Genomic DNA, 18,432 nt, shown 5'->3' with positions numbered 1-18,432 from the left:
CTGGAGAGGTAGACAGCCTCCTCTTGAAGGGCCAGAGAGATCAGCTAAGATCAACCTATCCAATCTGCCTTCTGAGCAAATGGCGTGCTTTGTGACTATTGCAGCCCATCACAGAAGCCACTTTGGGAGACTGCCCAGAACACATGCTTAATCTTTCCAATGTGTTCATCATCCCCCAACTAGGTGGGGATCCCTGGTCAACTCTACTTTCTTCAATATCCTAAACAGATTCCAGCTTACCTTGCATCTTCGCTCTCTAAAACCTCAAGCCATGGCTTGAAGAGTTGGGTGATAATTAAATGCAGAGAACGCAAAGCTGAAAAGGAGAGAAAAAGAAAGAGAGAGGGAGACTTCCAATGAAATGCTTCCAACTATACACATCTCCAACTTTTTTAAGGAATTCAAAAAGGTCAGCACAAGAGCACACAGAAATGGCACTCAGCGGGCTTAGCTTTCTGCTTCCCACTCACCCAAGCATGTCTTGCTCTCACAAGGGCAAACATGAGTTGAGACAAGGCTGACCCTACCATAAGGAAGAATACATGACCTGCCTAAGGCAGCAGATTTGAGACGTCATCCAACAATAGCAGTAAGTGACTCCCTGTTGTACTTTTATTGTCACAGAAGGAGAGGGACATTTGTGAAGGGTTTTGGTTTGTTTGACCTTGGATGTGATCCACCTTGGCTGGGTGGGGAGAGAAGGAAGGATGGCATTTGGGGATGAGTAAGGAGTTCAAAAGGCTGTGAGGAGTGTCATCGTAATCCCAGGAGGAGGTGGAATAGTTCACTAGAATACAATAACCAGGACTCAAGTTGACCACTTTTCTCTTTGCTCTTTCTTCTCCATTATTAATCAGGAGGAGAACACGTTACATAAAATATACTTAAGGCTGCTTCACTGAAGAGACAGAACTGTTTTAGACTGAATCAAATAATTAATCCACTGTCTGGTATCTACTTCAATTTGCCACAGCTTGTCAAGTTCAGTAGTAGAAGTTTCCTTCACCTGGAGACTCTGTGAACTGAATCTGAAGTTTTCTGCAGATAACCCCATGTATAATTTGTCAGGATTTTCATTCTCATGGGAAAGGATTCATCCCGTTATCTTTACAACAATAATAAATAATATTTTGACTACAGAGATCATGTGAAAAACACCTGTTATTGTGTGTTGTGTATTGTGCTATTTACTGCCACCTATTGGCGTGTGTATGCTAGTTACCCAGTGGGGGTGGCATAGAGTTATAATACAAGGAGAGGAAAATATTCAACCTCTCAGAGTAGTTGTTAGTTGTTTTAGTGTTAGCCACTATGTAGGTTTTATGGGCTACGTAGGTGTAACAAATTACCAAGTAGTGTACCTCTTCTCCAAGAGTTTGTAGCTAGAGAGCTTGTAGCTAGAGATTTTGTTAAGCTTGTGTTGCTAATAAGTCTTGGATGCTACATTTCATGAGAAGATGTGTTTTTCTTTATATTTTGTATGATATTTGCATTTTATGGAGTTTTTGCATTTTTATCAATAAACACCAGTTAGTATATATTTTCTGACTGGATTTCTTTGGGAAACAAGAAATGGACATTGCATTGTGTTTGTTTTCATGGCTAATATTTTCCTGGAGTTTTTGCTGCGCTCTGCACAAACAGGAGTGTTTGTGATTATCACTCTGCCCGACATGATTACCACAAAGCTACAATAGTCTCTAATCAAGTTTGCAATATTTGTGCAGTCTAACTGGTTCATCCCAAAATCTGGCTCTCCTGATATCCCAAACAATCATTTGAAGGCATCTAGTACAGCATTTCAAATGATGCTCAGCAGCTCTAGACCCTATCAGGACCTGATGGAATATTTTGCACATTTTTATGCCACAGTGATCTGGTTCCAGGACATTAGATTTTTCTTTCACCCCAGGTCAGTTCAAAAGTCTTGGGGATGGGAGACATATTTTCAGAATTGGATTATCTGAAATCAGAAGTATTTTGTAATTATTGAGAAGTGATTGAGGGCCAGAATGCATCCAGAACAGCACACCACTTCCAGTGTTGGACAATCCATATCTTGAAAGACACAAACCACCCTCCACTGGACCGTTCCACATGAAGAAGGATTGTTCCAGAGCCAGATTGTTCCAACACAGAATATGTTGTGTACATGGACAGCAAGTTGCCTACAGGCTCTGAATATGCTACCCTGAGCGTATTTCTTTCCTACATGCTCTCCAGGAAGACCCCCACTTACATTACGATGACTAAAAACAAAACAGCCCTTTCCGTAAGAAATGGAGTGTGAACACACCCAGTGAGGGTGATTTGAATATGCTACCCTGAGCAATCAGACAGTCAATTAATCAAAAATCAACCACCAAGCAAACAAATCTAGGGTAAAGCAGGAGAGACGAACAACAAAGAGATTAGCCCTGATGAAAGGCCATCTTCATCAGACTCCATCATCCCCAGCCCCACCATCCCATTAGGCCACAGAAGAGGAAGGAGGAAGGAGGAAAAGAAGGGCAGCAAGACAATTTCTTCAGCTCTACAGTATTGAACAACTAAACCCATTTGGTTCTTCCTCTTCCTGAAACATTTCTATTTCAGCTGATCTGAAGAACTACAATGGAGCTGTAAGAACTGGTGCCTGTAAATGCTTCCTCTGCGTGTGTGTGTGTGCGCGTGTGTCCATGCACCATGTCTTATGGAAAGGGGCTGTCTTATTTTCATTCATCTTATGTAACTGGGGGTCTTCCTGGTGGGCCCATAGGAAAGAAATCCTCTAAATAAACAGAAGAAACAGACACACAACATGACTGGAAACCAAAGTTTTGGCAGATTCTTATCTCCTAGCCAGGATCAGCTTACGAGGTTCAGTAAAGAGTGACAGTGATCAGGGCCAAGCTTCTGTGCATTACCTGCCAATACCCTGCTGCTACCTATGGGCTCTCGCAATAAGCTGTCCATTTCTGAGTCAATCAGGCGGCAGACGAGATACTGCATGAGATGTCTAACATCAGCCACGTAAGGCGCCCACTTGGAAAATAATCCAAAACTTCGGAAGTCTTGCGAAGACAATCGCAGCTTGAGAAAATAGTCGGAAAGCCACTCTAGGGTCTCCATAACCTGCGAGGAAACGAAGAAAAGTTCAGGAAGAAACATGCTGTGGGCTATGTCTCCCCACCCCAGTTCCCAATTCATTAGCAATCGATTTCTATGGCTAATACTGGCAACGGTGGATAATTCTTTTGCAGCAAGTGCCAAGGACAAACGGTAAAACAGTAATTTTGGTAGTCAGGGACATAAGATAGAACAATAACATCACACACGTGGGCATGACTCAGTTTTTTGGGATGCTTTGAGTGATTTAGGGACAAGTGTTAGAGTACGGCTCAAAATGTGCTAATCCCACCTTAAAGTTTAGGACACTCCATTTGTTTCTTTTGCCCAAACTTAGTGGGAAATTATACCACCAATTTCTATTGATTTGCTGGCCAGTCTCAGTGGAGATTAAGGGAAGCACCAAAAAAGAATCTAGGAGCCAAAGGCAAGGCATGGTTTTCCCTCTTTTACTTTAAAGCAGTGTTTCTCACCCTTGGCAACTTTAAGATGCGTGGACTTCAGCTTCCAGAATTCTGGGAGCTGAAGTCCACACATCTTAAAGTTGCCAACGGTAAGAAACACTGCTTTAAAGGATAAACCCTCATGGGGCATCACCATGTTGGGTCTCAGTTCCTTCAACTGAAAAATAATCCAAGTCTATAGAAGGTTGTGGAGGGGAAGAAGAGTAAATGCTTTGCAGGGAGTTTAACTGCATTCATGCTGTTAAAAGCTTCAGAGACACTGGCCATGTTAGCTGGGTATTCTTGGAACGGCAAACCTGAAATATCTGGAGGGATTCGGGGTAGGGAAGATAGACATGGTTTTGCAGTTGGATCAAATGAGACGTGCTTGAAACAGCTTCTGCATGTTGACTGTCTAAGATTGTTCTTGAAGAAGGTAACAGAACCCCTGCACGCCAATCACCCACCTGTTCTGCTGATAGAACTGGTTCTGCTGAAGGCTGTAGTGGGATGTTTTGGTTGGTCACCTCTTTCCTACCATGTTTCTTTGCTGCTGTAGAGGTGGTACAGCCCAAAGCGTTAAGAGCTGCCTTCCAACATTCAGGGCTCAAGAGCTGATCTGAAGAACCTAGGCAGAAAATTCAAACCCAAAGTGAATGGTTCACTCACAGGCTTATATTGAGTTCATTATATTAACAGCTTGTGGCCAATCTATAAATACATCTGTTGTATGAATACCTGCAACTACACAAGTGCAGAAAAAGAAGGGACTGAGCCTCTGGATGTAGAATCCACTTTCCTGAGAAACTTTCCTTCCACTACCTTTTAAGAAGCACAAATTTCTAGTCCTTCAAATTATGAGGCGTGCTTGAAAGCCAATTACATATTAGAAGCTGAAAAACCAGAAAGACAGTTAAAGAAATTCATCAAGCGGCTAAGATTCCAGTCCTCCAAAACTCTTTGTGCTCCTTAGCAAAAAATGGAAGGGGGAAAGAAGTCTGCTGAAAATGAGAATTACAAAATAAACGATGCAGGAAAATATTAAAGAATGACTGTGTAATTTATGCAGGACACACAATTCAGCTGGGGGGGAGCACAACATACTAGCAGTTTTTGAGTGAAGTACAGGAGAAAACAGCTTTTATTTCTGATTGAAAATAACTAGCAACATAGATCTTTTTCCTTCCTCCCTCCCCTACGGGGAATTGAATGCAAGGAAAGTGCTATAATCTATCTCTTTTGAAATCCTATTAACTGGGTAGGGATCAAAAGTATTTACTGAAAAGAATATCTATTTTTTCTCAGCAAATTATGAGCAAGACTATGTAGAGTTCTGGGGACCATACCCTGAAAAGGTATGTTGTAGGGTTGGCAAAGGTGCAGATAAGGGTAACCCAAAAATTAAGAGATTTAATCAATTTTCTTATGAAGAAAAATTACACTCTTGGGCGATTCTTAGCATAGAAAAAGGGGCAAGTAAGAGAGAGGAATGGAATGTAGGAAAATGGAAAACCCTTTTCTATCTTCCCATGATAGCAGAGGGCAAGCAATGAACCTTAATAGGTAGGAGATTCAGGATTAAAGGAGCATGCATAAACTAGACAATTCACTTTTACAACACATGGTGATGGTCAACTCAGATGAGTTAAGAGGCGAAGACAAAGGCGTTTACTATTAAAGTCAAGGGAAGACAATGTCACCCCTGCGAGATAAGCCAGGTCAGGAATCAGACTCCACAATTTTGTCTGGAACTATACCTCATTGACACAGGCTATGATAGCAGAACCTTGAAAGCCTGAGTGAGTTCTCCCCTCCCCTCCCTCTTAGGCTTTTGTGAATCAGGGTGAAGCCAGTCTGAGCTTCTTTCTCACTCTTTCTTTGTTTCCTGGGCTCAAGGCAAGCTTTTGTAACCACTGTCTCTAAGTAGTTTCTCCAAGGTCATCTCCATGGCTCTCTACAGGTAATCTCCTGGAGATATAAGACTTCAGCATCTATTAGGTATCCCCCAAGACACTCCTAGAGCAAACACAGTCACTATTGGGAGCCCTTTTTGACAAGGGTATGGCAGAGTTTAAGAGGTGAAATCAACGGCTTAAGCTTTGGAGACTTATCCACTCCAACAACACCATGACCTCACTGGCTGCACTCCCGTGCCCCAACATTTTTCAATTTACAAAGGAGCAGCAGCTAAATAAAGCTGATATATTAATTTTTGTGAGTACTTGGGATGTAAAATAACCATTATGCTCTATTGGTGGAGGGTAAAATGTTTCATACTCAAAATGTTTTGACTTTATTGGAAACATTCCGATGCTATTCCATTCATGCTAGAAGTGATTCAAGCTTGAAAGACTTCTGATGATGTCAGAACAGCCCCTTTTCAATCTAAACATTTTGCACATTATTATTCTCTACTATTCATGCTGGCTATATGCTCCTTCCCTCTATCCAGGATGGGAACAAATAGAGGAGATCTGCTGCTTTGAAGTCCTACTTGAAAGCTCATCCCTTGGTACCTACCTGGCTGCTGTGGAGACCAGAAGAGAGATTAAAAAGACTTTTAGTCTAATCCAGTGTTTGTCAACCTCAGCAACTTTAAGATGTGTGGACTTTAACTCCCAGAATTCCCTAGCCAGCATACTGGCTGGAGAATTCTGGGAGTTGAAGTCCACACATCTTAAAGTTGCTGAGGTTGACAAACACTGATCTAATCCTTCATCAGGGCTCTTTTCACATTTTTACTTACTGAAGACTAGCCATAAAAGTTTAGATGGTACTTACTTTGAAGAAGCAGCCTCAAAAAACTACTGTAGTGGTCAGGAAACTGGTACTGGAGGAGGCAAATCCAGTGTTTGCAGAAGATGGAAAAGGGCATTAAGATGTCCTTCTCAGGCTCAAAGCCACAGGTCTTGAGAGCCACGTGGATGGACTCCAAGAGCTGGCCACGCTCTGACAGTGGAGGTTTTGAATTCTGCAACCATTCCAGAAGATCAAACTGTTTTTTAAAGGGGTTGGGGCATAAATGGAAAGAAATTAAGAGGGGGAGAGAAGCGAGGCTAATTAATTCCAAAAGAAAGGGAGCAAGTTAGAAATGTTCTTCTTTGGGTCACAGAAGTAATTATTGTCATGAGAATTTCCCCACACTTTCAAGAAGAACTAGTCATCCTTTTCCTGAATATTCACTATTAGCAACTGAGGAGGGGAAAAAAGCCAAGAGCTGCAGTGAATTGGGGAAGATGAAATATATTCTTCTTGGCTCCCCCCAGCCCCAGGACTGAGTGTTTACTTTTTAAACTGTACTAATCTTTATTTCTATATGTCTAATCAAAAAGTGGCAGGGAAACTGTATGCAGATAGATACAGATAATTAATAGACAGACAGATGATAAAACAACACATAAATAGGATGATAGATAGATAGATAGATAGATAGATAGATAGATAGATAGATAGATAGATAGATAGATAGACAGACAGACAGACAGACAGACAGACAGACAGACAGAATGGTAGAATAATAGATAGACCAAGAAATAGATAGGATAATTGTTCATTGACTGATGGATTGATGGATAGAATGACAGACAGAGAAATAGATTGGATGGATGGATGGATGGATGGATGGATGGATGGATGGATGGATGGATGGATGGATGGATGGATCAGACAGACAGACAGACAGACATGCAGATGGGCCATTAGAATTTAGTAAGAAGGAGCTTAATATTCTGCAACAACAGTTTGCCCATACCTGCCAAAATACTGTATGAAACCCAATTCATGAAAGCCAGAAAGGGCCATCCTTGAGGCACAGCTGGTAGCCACACGGGAGCATTTTTGGGGGTTTTTTTGGGTGGACCACTCCCATATGGAGGAATATACTTCTGTCTGAACCCTGCCTGGCTCCCACAGCTGAAGCAGAGCAAAAACCTAGCTTTCTAATGTTACTTTTTGCTGCTTTGTTCTAATCAGTTTCTGATGGTTCTGATTTTTGAACTGGATACTATTTCTGTTCAGTTTGCCTTTTTAAAAAAAAAAAACCTGCTTTGAGTCCATTTGAGAGAAAAGGCAAGTTATTATTCTCAGGAGAACTACAAACCCCTCAAGAATCCAGGCAGTCCTTTCGAGAAGAAAAAAGCCTCCCAGCTTAATTGCCCAGGCATCAAATGCACATCTGAATCCCTCTTGCCTTTGTCAGCAGCATGAAAATGACATCACCGTTGTCATCACCAAGGAAAGCCACGACCCTCTCGTACAAGTAGACAAATTCCTCTGGGGAGGCAACAGGAGTGAAGTACGGGGAGAGGAGCGTGCAAAGTCTTCGGTTTTTCAGAATGGTTTGCAAAACCCGTTTACATTCAGACTTGGTCCCTGCAATGAACACCTGGAAAGAGAGGTGGGTCTAAGGCTCCATTCGGCCAACACCTGACTCTGCCACTCATCTTTGCTGCCCTAAAGGAAAACGTATCCACACCTGGACTGCTAAGGAGAAGACTCCAATCTGACAATACAGTGGTACCTCTACTTATGAACTTAATCCGTTCCGTGACTCTGATTGCAAGTCGAGTTGGTCACAAGTCGAAGTAAATTTTCCCATAAGGTTCAATGTAATTACCGTTAATCTGTTCCGGCGTCCGCAGACCACACGTCAGGGGCGGAAAAATGGCCGCTGATCACGCGTCAGGGGCGGAAAAACGGCTGCTGACCACGTGGCAGGGCGGAAAAATGGCCACGGACCACGTGGAACGGGCGGAAAAATGGCCACGGACCACGTGGAACGGGCGGGAAATGGCCACGGACCACGTGGAACGGGCTGAAAAATGGCCACGGACCACGTGGAACGGGCAGAAAAATGGCCGCGGACCACGTGGAACGGGTGGGAAATGGCCACGGACCACGTGGCACGGGCGGAAAATGGCCGCGGACCACGTGGAATGGGCAGAAAATGGCCGTGGATCCGGTTCGTAAGTCGAGGCAAGTTCGTAAGTAGAGGTAAATTTTTGGGGCCAGAGCTGGTCGTATCTCGAAAAATTCGTAAGTAGGGGCGTTCATAAGTAGAGGTACCACTGTACATTAATCCTTATATTATAACCAAGGGGTCTTCTGTTGTAGGCCCTGCAATGACCCTTAATTCCTACATTGCTATTTCATCCTCTGGGCTAGGAAGCCCTCTCTGTAATCTCCAATGTCTATAAGTAATAATCCTACTGAGGTTGGATTACGAACTACCTGCAAGATGTCCTGCTGGGTTGCATTAAGCCTCAAATCAATTGTGGTACCCTCCTGGTTTAAAACTACCCCTTGAGACTGACGTGGGGTCCAACAATGCTGTTGGAACAACAACGGGTTAATATAGTGAACATCTCAGAGAAAATATGGAGAACTTTTTTTGACCCAGGAAGAACGCATCTTAGATACTCCTCCTTGAGATAAGGTCCTCCTGATAGCATGGACACATCTGGTTCTTGGCAACCATCAACTTCTTTGGCATCAATCTAAAACTGAAAGTGATCCTTTTCCAAGCATAATCCTCGCAAAGTCACTCTTTAGTAATATTTAGTGAAAAGGGAGGGACTCACAAGAATTGCAGCAGCTGAACCACCTCCCATCCAGCAGCAATCTAGTCCGCATTAGAGCAGAGATGTCTTGGCCTTCTTTCTAACTAGCTTCCTGTAAACTACCATGGTGGTTGGTCTTTTGATGGAAAATGGAAAAGCTTGGCAAGAACTCTTCCCACAATGGTCTCCTAAACCTTTATCAGTCTGAGAACCAATCATTACAGCAACATCCATTTCACTACCTCCTTACAGCACTACTGTTTTAACTTCCTGATCAAGCCTTGGGTTCCATCCAAGTACCAACCAAGATTGGGCCCTGCTTCATTTTCTGGGGATAGGCTAGGTCAGTGTTCCTCAACCTTGGCAGCTTGAAAATGTGTGGACTTCAACTCCCAGAATTCCCCAGCCAGCATGCTGGCTGGGGAATTCTGGGAGCTGAAGTCCACACATCTTCAAGCTGCCGAGGTTGAGAAACATTGGGCTAGGTGCTGCCACCTGTTGTAATTTCCTGCACCACCTACTTTAAATTTTGCAGGTAGGGTCTAATCCCAACAACAAAAAAGGATGCTGTGCCAATTCACTTTCTGAGTCACTTTCTAAAATGGTTATCTTCAGCAAGAATGCTATTATACCAAAGCAAAGGAGGAGGGGAGCAGAGACTTTCCCTGCCGGAAATTCAGCTCCATTCGTTCTCCTTCCTCTGCTCTCTCCACAGCAGGTGTTTATTCAGTCTATAGAAGATGGAGGTGAGAAGGGAAGAGGCCCCTGAAATTTCTGTAAACAGCAGAGATTTTTGGTTGTATTGCCTGGATGACTCATGCTAAAGAGGCCTAAGGGTCTGAGAACATTTAGTAAGTTGTCCTCAAGGATTCACCTTCAACTCTACTGTAAGATTCTCCCAATCACTAGGGCTGTACATGATGAGGAGCAGTTATTGTCTTCCACTGGTTATTTGCTGTTGTCACCTGCTTCTTCTCTCCCTTCAACCAGGGTTATGGATACAAGGCCAAAAGAAAGAGAAGACTTTCCCCATCCTGCAATTTGAGAAATCCAAGGGCCCCTAAACCCTAGTATTTGGTAGTCCAGCTGAAGAGATCTAGTTCTTTTGAGGCACATTACCAGGGCACACCTTGCCAAGATGACCACTGGCAGTCCAAATGTCTTTCTAAAATAGTACTGGTGCACATCAACAAATCAGAACTCAGGTGTTAGATTTAAAGAAAAGGATAAGGTTTCAAAGGAGGAAGTGTGAACAAGGGAATATTGGGTAGCCCCATCTTAGATGGCAATTTGGCCACAGAGAAAAATTAGCTTTGAAAGGAATGAGGCACATGCATTGAAAACAAATAAATAAAACCAAACTCTAGTTCTGCCCTACTTGGCTACTCACTGCACTCAGAAGTCTGTGGCAGTTCTATTCTTCTCAACATCTTGTCAGATTTCATCCCACAACCAGGGAGGAGGGAACATTTAGATTCCTTTCTGTTCTTTCCTACAGCCAGCTGCTGCCCTCCAGGGAAATTCAAAAGAACAAGTGCCTCAGCAAACTCTTTCTTTGCTATTTAACCTCAAGGGATGGAAAGCTATTCCCCAGATTTACTTACCGGAACTAGAAAATATAAGTCTATAGGTCAGTTGTGGGTGCATTTTAGACCTAAAAGAGATCTTTAGACCTTCATATTGTTGCAGGTGCCTGTGATATCTATTTATTAGCTGGAAATATTAAGTAAACCTCAGGGCCACGTGGAGTCTCTGTACTCTCCAAAGACGCAATATTTATTTTGCTAGAGGCACCCTACAGATGTGTCCGCTGGAGATGGAGACAGCATAGAAGACATTAGTCAGTAAATTCAGGGGCAATGCAGGGGCTCAGAACTCTGTTCAGCTTTACCTCTGAGCCACGCCTCCAGGCCATATCCATAAGCCCTGGGGGCCAAAACTAAAAACTAAAAAGAAGATCCTATAACAGCAGTATGATTTCCCTGCCTTCCTGGTCAATAGCAAAGTTTATTCCAAACTTGGAACAGAACTCATGTAATAAAGATGTCAGTGCTGATAAACTGAGGAATCTAATTTGAATTTTGTTCGAGCCCGGCTCCGTATCTAACCATTTTCCTATCATCATTAAATAAGCCACTGGTTGTACATGTGGTAGTGGCTGAAGTCACATATTGGTGACCCAGTTGGGGCACCAATCTTTGCCCAGGTATGCCACATGCTGACATCAGTCTGATTCTTGCCTCTTCCAGCACTAAATGCCACTGAGGGCTTTCAAAAAATGAAGCTGATACTTCAAACTGAGTTGCGGTCACAAATTCCGCAGCTGTCAGGAAATCATGCAGCTCGCTTGTGTCGGATGAGATTCTCAACTGCCAGATTTCAGTTTAGATTGTTCTTTTAAAATTATCTATCATTTATTTATTTACTACCATACATAATTTATTTCCCACCCACTTTAACAAACTATTGGTGGACTATTAAAATAAATTCATCACAGAATTCTAAGTCAGAGTCAAGAGACAACCAACATTTGTCCGTGAGAGAATCCCATCCTAAACAGCTCACCTGGCCAAGGATCTCAATACAGGATGTGAAGAACTGTCGGGTTGGCGGGTGACGCTGTGTTTCATCACACACATATTCCACTACGGCAAAGAACAGGCTGATCCCAATTCGCTGAATCTTTGATGTAGGCTGAATCTTATAGATATTTATTAAACCTCTGTGGCAGGGGTAAAAATTGAGATTTAAAAACACACAAGCAAAGTATGGAGAACATTAATGGTATTCATTCTTGGACACTCTAACACCATAAATAATGTCATGCTGTCAAGTGATAGGATTTAGTGGAGCAGGGATGGCCTGGCCTTTCTCAGTTGGCCAATTTGTCTGCTTCTGTGTTGACCACACAGGAGAGGCTTCCCTTCCTCTAATGCCATCATGGACATCTGGATACGTCCATGGGATGAATAATAATTTTCAAAAATGCAGTTACAAGCAGCCTCTGAAGATGGATTTAAAAGGCTAATTTTGGGCTTACTCAGGACTACTGAATGACTAAAACTATTGCCATGGTCAAAATCCCAACAGCAGATGGCCAAAGGGCTTTCACAAACGAGAGGACAATGTGGTTCCTTCTTCTCATTTTAGGTTTCAGAAGAATAAGACACCAATGTGAGCATCTGATGTTTCTGGGGGATTGTGACAGAAGCTCCAGCATACCCTGGTTTCCACTGCTCAGAGTCAGAAAGACACATGAGACAAGGTTTCACAGCAGAGAGGAAGCAAGAATACACAGCTTACGTTATAAAGTTCTCCATGTAAACAGCAGCTCCAACAACTCTCAGAGGAGGCAGCTTAGCAGCTTCTGCCTGCAGATGTTTCAGCTCTTTCTCCAAAACGTGTAATTGCTGGTTGATGGCTTCGTTTTTGTGTTTGCCCTCAAACTAAAATTGAGATAGTAAGTTATTGCATGAAACTAATAAATGAATTAAATATAATAAGAATCAATGAATTATTTGTTATTATGTTATATTTGCAACAGCTGCCCCGCCACATTCATTTCAGATCACAAAAATGTGACTCTAACAGAACTTCCCTTGGGATATGAGGAACTACTTTCTTTAAAAAAAAAAAAAAAAACAGCAAGGGCTTAGCTTTCATGGATGCAGGGAAGAAAAAGACAAAGAAATAAATCAGAAGCCTAGTCATTTGGATCACTGGCCCTCTAGCCCAATGGTTGCAGAGACTGCAGAACCCCCAACCCTCCATAGGCAAAGGACATTCTCTGCCCCCAAGACATTAGAGGGAGGGCAGGTTGAAACCCTCAAAGAATAAGAGGATGGGACTTCTGTTCCAACCTGGATTGTTACATGAGCCGCTCCGTGGCAACTTTTACCAGATCCACCCCGACATTCTAGGTGAAGAGTAACTTGTTCTTCTCGGTTGGTGTAAAGTTTTGGCAACGTGTCCAGAATCTCACTATTGAAAGCAACTTGCTGGGATTCCCGAAGTCCTGCCAATCTAAAATTTAACAACAACCACCCATGTAGTTGATTTGTCATCTTTTCCACTGTTTAGTCGACCACTGCTGTTGGGATTTTTCCAGCCATGCACAGGGTAGTGGGGATCAGGAAGGATTTTAGACCAGGCAGATTAAGGAGACTGCAGTAGGGTTTCTCTTCAAGAAATATGGGGTGGGCAATCTTTGGAACCCTTGTGCACCTTTGGAATTTGAAACCTGGGGGAAGGTTTCTATTAAGGTTGTGCTGTGCTTCTGGTCTGATTCAAAAGTGGTGCTTCAGAACTTGCAGGAGTGTTGAATGCAGTTCCTATTTATATCTCATTAAAGCAGCCCTGTCTTTTTCTAGGACAACATGGTTGCTGTCAAAAGCTTCTCTTTGCAACACAGTTGTCATGGTAGGTCTGGCCAATCATAAATCCCCCACTGTCCAATAAGACTCCTCCTAGCCTGGCCTGGTGGGCACTTCTAAAACTAAATCATTGCACTGAGCCATCCTCCATTTTTTAATAAATATGATGCTTGCCAAGGATATATATATATTTTTTTGCTTTATGAGACACCAGTTTCTTCTTTAAAAAAAAAGACACCTTTTAAAAAGGTGAGATAGAAGAGGGAACCCCTGATAGCCATGCAGAGTCTCACACTGTCTAAACCTGGTCAAAAGGAAGAAAGGGAAGAAGACTTCACATGGCTGGATGTACTTAAGGACACCCTAACTGAACGCAGTCCAAAGGAGAAAAGACCAACACAGTGAGAAGAGGAGAGGAGAGGAGAGGAGAGGAGAGGAGAGGAGAGGAGAGGAGAGGAGAGGAGAGGAGAGGAGAGGAGAGGAGAGGAGAGGAGAGGAGAGGAGAGGAGAGGAGAGGAGAGGAGAGGAGAGGAGAGGAGAGGAGAGATCCTTACTTAGCATGCTGTTGCAAGACACTGAGGTTAGTGCAAGTCAATTCTTTGGCTTCGTGTTGGTTTACCAAGCTAGCAGGAGAAATGACAGGCACAGGAGCTTTCATTGGCTGAAGGGGCAGAGTGGGCTGGGGCTCATCATACTTCTTTAAGCTGCTGATAATTCTCTCCCTGGCTGAAAAAAAAAAGAAGAGATGCAAAGCATTCACCACCAATTCTTGCTTTCTGGATGATGAATATATTTGGGAGGTCTTTGTTTTCCAGATCACTCGGCATCTTAAAAGCCTGCAACCAACAATAGTCTGGAAAGACACCATCCTGTGCATCATGGACACTGACTGTCCTCTGTAACAACGGAAGGTGCAGCATTAGATACGTTGCCCCTGAAGATACCACAGCATCCTTGGACACCAAGCTCTTCCTCTTTATGTTCATGGGTCATTTTTTAGTTGGGGGGGGGAGTGTAGCTTCAGATCCACAGCATAGCTGTTGGAACTATGTATGCTGACATCTTTATAGCTGACTTAGAATAATGCTTTCTCAGCAATTGTCCACAAAAGTCTCTTCTGTATCTGAGATTTACTGATAATAACTTTATCACCTAGCTCCAGGAGAAGAAGCCCTAATAAGGTTCAATAAGGGTTCAATAACACCAATATCTTTAACTACCATGGACTTGGACCAAGACCATCCCATGCAATAGTTAATTTTCTGGAAAGTACTATGAAACTATACACTGGGCATATAAGGGCAACCTTATAGAGGGAACCACCTGGCCACTACAGTATTTACACATTTTCAGCTAGAACACCACAACATTCATTGTTTACAACCAAGTTCTATAATACAACCACATCCATTCAGGTTCCTCTGACAGAGGAAAGCAATTAATGGATTGAAACCAAGTATTTCTCAAACTACACTTCGCATCCAATACAGTTAAAAAATATATAAAAATAAAAGCAGGGCTGCACTTGTTCCCAGGAGTAATCCAGTAGAAGAAAGACCCAGAAGAACAGCTCTCTCACTTTTAGCTTCCCCCCCTAAAAAAAGAATCATTCAAATCCATAGTCTCTATTCACACAACACATTTAACTGACTCATGGGCAAGGTTACCATTTTGTGTGAACTGTATAATCCAGTATTTCTCAACCTTGGGAACTTGAAGATGTCTGGATTTCAACTCCCAGAATTCCCCAGCCAGCCATGCTGGCTAGGGAATTCTGGGAGTTGGAAGTCCAGACATCTTCAAGTTCCCAAGGTTGAGAAACACTGGTATAATCCAATCATCCCTGAGATTAAAGATAGTTAATTTTAGCTTAAAGCAACTTTGGGTATCTTAGAACTAAATGAACTTCCTCTGATCAACCCTCTGTTTTTCCTGGCAACAGAAAAATGTAATCCTAGGGTAACTACCAAAAATGGGGCTGCTCTAGGAACTTTGCCTCTCTGTTATTTAATTTTCACTTCCTCATGCCACACTGGAATGAGGGAATGACTTCAGTGTGTGAAACATGGGTAGAAAGGAAGCAGGTGGGTCAACCTCTCCCATTTCTGTCTACAATAGTACCAGCCTAGATCAGCCCTTTAAAAAAAAAGTATGTTCACCCAAAATGTTTTTTTAAAAAGTCAGGATGGCAGCAATCCTTAAAAAAAGAAGTTACAACATGAAAAAGCTGAACCAGAAATCACTGGGACACTAAACACCATTTCTCAAAACTGAACAAGAAGCCAATTTTTTTTTCACAAGAACAGGTCATCCGGTTTATCAATGTAACAATGCTTCCATCTAACCCCGCAAAAGAAGAGCTGAATTGTGTAATACTCTCCTGCAGGACAACATGACAAATATCTGATCAAGTGGCCTGCAATAATAAACATGTAGGCCATGAGCTGTTGTGCCCCAAAATTCTTTGCCTGTATTTGCAAGGTAAAAGCTTCAGCAACTGACAACACCAAATGTATGACTTACCTAGCAAAGGGTCGGTGAAGTCTGTCTGCACTGGCGAAACACTTGAGGCAGGATGGGATCCCACTCTGACTTGAAACCAGAGGTCTAATGTTTCCTGGAATTCATGCTGAATCTGCTGAACGTTGACAAATTCTATCCACAGATCCTACAGCCCAGCAGCAGAGACAGCAAGAAGCAGCAATAGGGAGAACCAGACATTTTTATTGCCAGTAAGATCAATTAAAGCACCCACTTTAATTTACTCCCCTGTTGAGGTGGCTGCCAAGTAGCATGGATGTCAAATGGAATGGAAGCTCTGAGACACCCTTGTATGCGTACAATTGTACTTCTCTCTAAATCAAAATGATTTGTCAAATCAACAGTGAATCAGAACTGAGAAGTCACTGACCCCTACTGACAAGTTCCATTCCCTGCTTGAAATGCAATTCTAATACCTGCTGGAAGGGGCATGCATTTTCTGGAAACAAGATTCGGTGCAGTCTTCTCCAACCTGGTGCCCTCCATATATGCTGAACTACCAGTCTCCTCATCCCTAGGTACAAGGTCACTGATCCTATCATTTGGCGGGGGGAGAAGCTATTAATGAGCACCAAAATCCATTATATGGAAGGCACCAGAAAGAGATATAACTGGTGCACTAACCCAGTAAGTAGCTATTCTGAATGTCATGTCCAGACACAGCTCTGCATGAAATCTTGATTAAAACCCAAGCTGAATTTCCTGAGGCTCCATCTTGAAACCTGGCAGGGATTATCATTACTTCAGGAAGTTAGGTAAAGATACATCTATCTTAACAAAGGAGTCCATGGAAAGGATAAAGGAAGAAGGAAGATAGATAGATAGATAGATAGATAGATAGATAGATAGATAGATAGATAGATAGATAGATAGATATAATAAAATAAATAAAGTGTCCTCTGAAGTCCATTTTCATCACTTTAAGCGTGATCCTAAGAGGTCTACTCAGAAACTGCCCCTGCAGAAGTCTACAAAACAGCTCTAAGATCTCCCAAACCTAAAAAGCAATTGGAGAATTAATCCCACTACTCTCATAAGAAACTCCTCCTCCTTCTCCTGTCTCAGTTCATCTGGAGTAATTCAAACAGCCCCAGCCATGATTCACATGGAACATTGACTCTAAACAGCCAATCTGGACTTTCTTTGGAGTTAAGCAGGAAATGATTTTGTCTGGTAGGTTTTAGAAGGTGCCTGATGCCCCAAAGAGGTATGGCAAAAACAATTTCAAAATCATCCTTACACATCCTAGACCCAACTGATCCACTCATTTTCACCTGCTGGTTCTGCATGATCTTGGCAAGCCGATGTCCATCATATTGCTTTGGCAAAGAGGGAATATAGGGGTCCCCTTTCTGAAACCTTTCTTCTTCCAGCCATAGAACAAATGTGGAAAAAAGCCTGAAAAAATACCAAAAACAGAAGGTTTGAAGTTGGAGCTCACTTGGTTGTTATGTAACACGCACAAGTATCTTCACACTGTATATTATGCAAAATAAATAAAAAGGACCAGACTAAATCCCAATTGCTTCCAAGGTATGACATAATCAGTTTCATAAATTACCTGAGAAACAGTCAGGAAGCCACAGAGCTCCTCAAAAACCTATTGGGGGTTCCACAACTAAGCAAGTTGGCTTGTTCATAATGGAACCACTTCATCCTCAAGACCGCATTGGGAAATTTAGTTTTCTAAAAGGTCTCATGGATAATTGAGGCAAAATCTTGGGAGATAATGTCAAGGTTTCCCTCCCCCAAGTCCTTGGGGGAAGCAATTGTCGAGTCCTGCTGGAGAAGAGTCAAACAAATATTGCCACGTTTCCCAAGAAAGCAGCATCACTCAGTGTCTTATAGATTTGGTGGCATGCTTCAAAACTCTTTGAAGATCTTCACTCCAAGTTTATTTAGCTCACTGTGCAAATATGCATTGATGAACTTCAGGAATCCTTAAACTGAGAAATAGCAGCCCCATCTGTTAAGAGCTTTTACAATACTGATCTCTCCTCTGAATAAGAAAAAGCAATCCCTGAGGGCCGTGGGGAAGGATATGGTAATGACACTACTAAAGAACCTTGGAGGAGCTTGTGGGCCATTTCTGATTTTTTGTTTTTGTTTTTAAATAATAGGCAGGTTAAGGCTCGTAGATCCCAAAGCCATGCCAATAAATTTCTGTATTTTGCTACAAAATGATGCAATCTCAGAGGGTCCCAGTGGTCTCAAAATGAGTAAGGGGGGCACTATATGTGAGATGCAGATTGCTCAGCCCTACTAGGTGCCCTCCCTATGTTGCTCAACCAAATCATCTAGCAGCCCCAGCTCGAAGGGCTAATGGCAAGGAATGCTGGGAGATATAGTTTAGTAACTAAAGGAACATGAAAGCCTCACCCCAGTTCTAATGCTTCCTAAAGCCATACT

At 42.5% G+C, this 18,432-nt stretch overlaps 1 protein-coding gene across 3 annotated transcripts in view; it reads right to left on the bottom strand.

Annotated features, from left to right (window-relative positions):
* The window catches only part of EPG5 (ectopic P-granules 5 autophagy tethering factor), a 70,624-nt gene that overhangs the window by 11,538 nt on the left and 40,654 nt on the right, over positions 1-18,432 (bottom strand). For all 3 annotated transcript variants that reach the window (XR_015798297.1, XM_088152966.1, XM_088152967.1), the window contains exons 24-34: positions 17,298-17,421; positions 16,006-16,150; positions 14,037-14,208; positions 12,970-13,132; positions 12,413-12,555; positions 11,675-11,831; positions 7,741-7,935; positions 6,333-6,546; positions 4,019-4,179; positions 2,907-3,114; positions 241-316 (exon numbers count right to left, since the gene is read on the bottom strand). Coding sequence is in view for 2 of the 3 variants with exons in the window: in XM_088152966.1 (XP_088009092.1) it covers positions 241-316; positions 2,907-3,114; positions 4,019-4,179; positions 6,333-6,546; positions 7,741-7,935; positions 11,675-11,831; positions 12,413-12,555; positions 12,970-13,132; positions 14,037-14,208; positions 16,006-16,150; positions 17,298-17,421 (1,758 nt within the window). In the remaining variant the exon portion in view is untranslated. The remainder of the gene's footprint in view (positions 1-240; positions 317-2,906; positions 3,115-4,018; positions 4,180-6,332; positions 6,547-7,740; positions 7,936-11,674; positions 11,832-12,412; positions 12,556-12,969; positions 13,133-14,036; positions 14,209-16,005; positions 16,151-17,297; positions 17,422-18,432) is intronic.

This window comes from Python bivittatus, unplaced genomic scaffold, assembly GCF_059951505.1.
Source record: "Python bivittatus isolate LINGU-HERP-01145 unplaced genomic scaffold, Pbiv_v1 ctg000570_np1212, whole genome shotgun sequence".
Classification (NCBI taxonomy): Eukaryota; Metazoa; Chordata; class Lepidosauria; order Squamata; family Pythonidae; genus Python; species Python bivittatus.
This window is presented reverse-complemented; position numbering and strand designations above follow the sequence as displayed.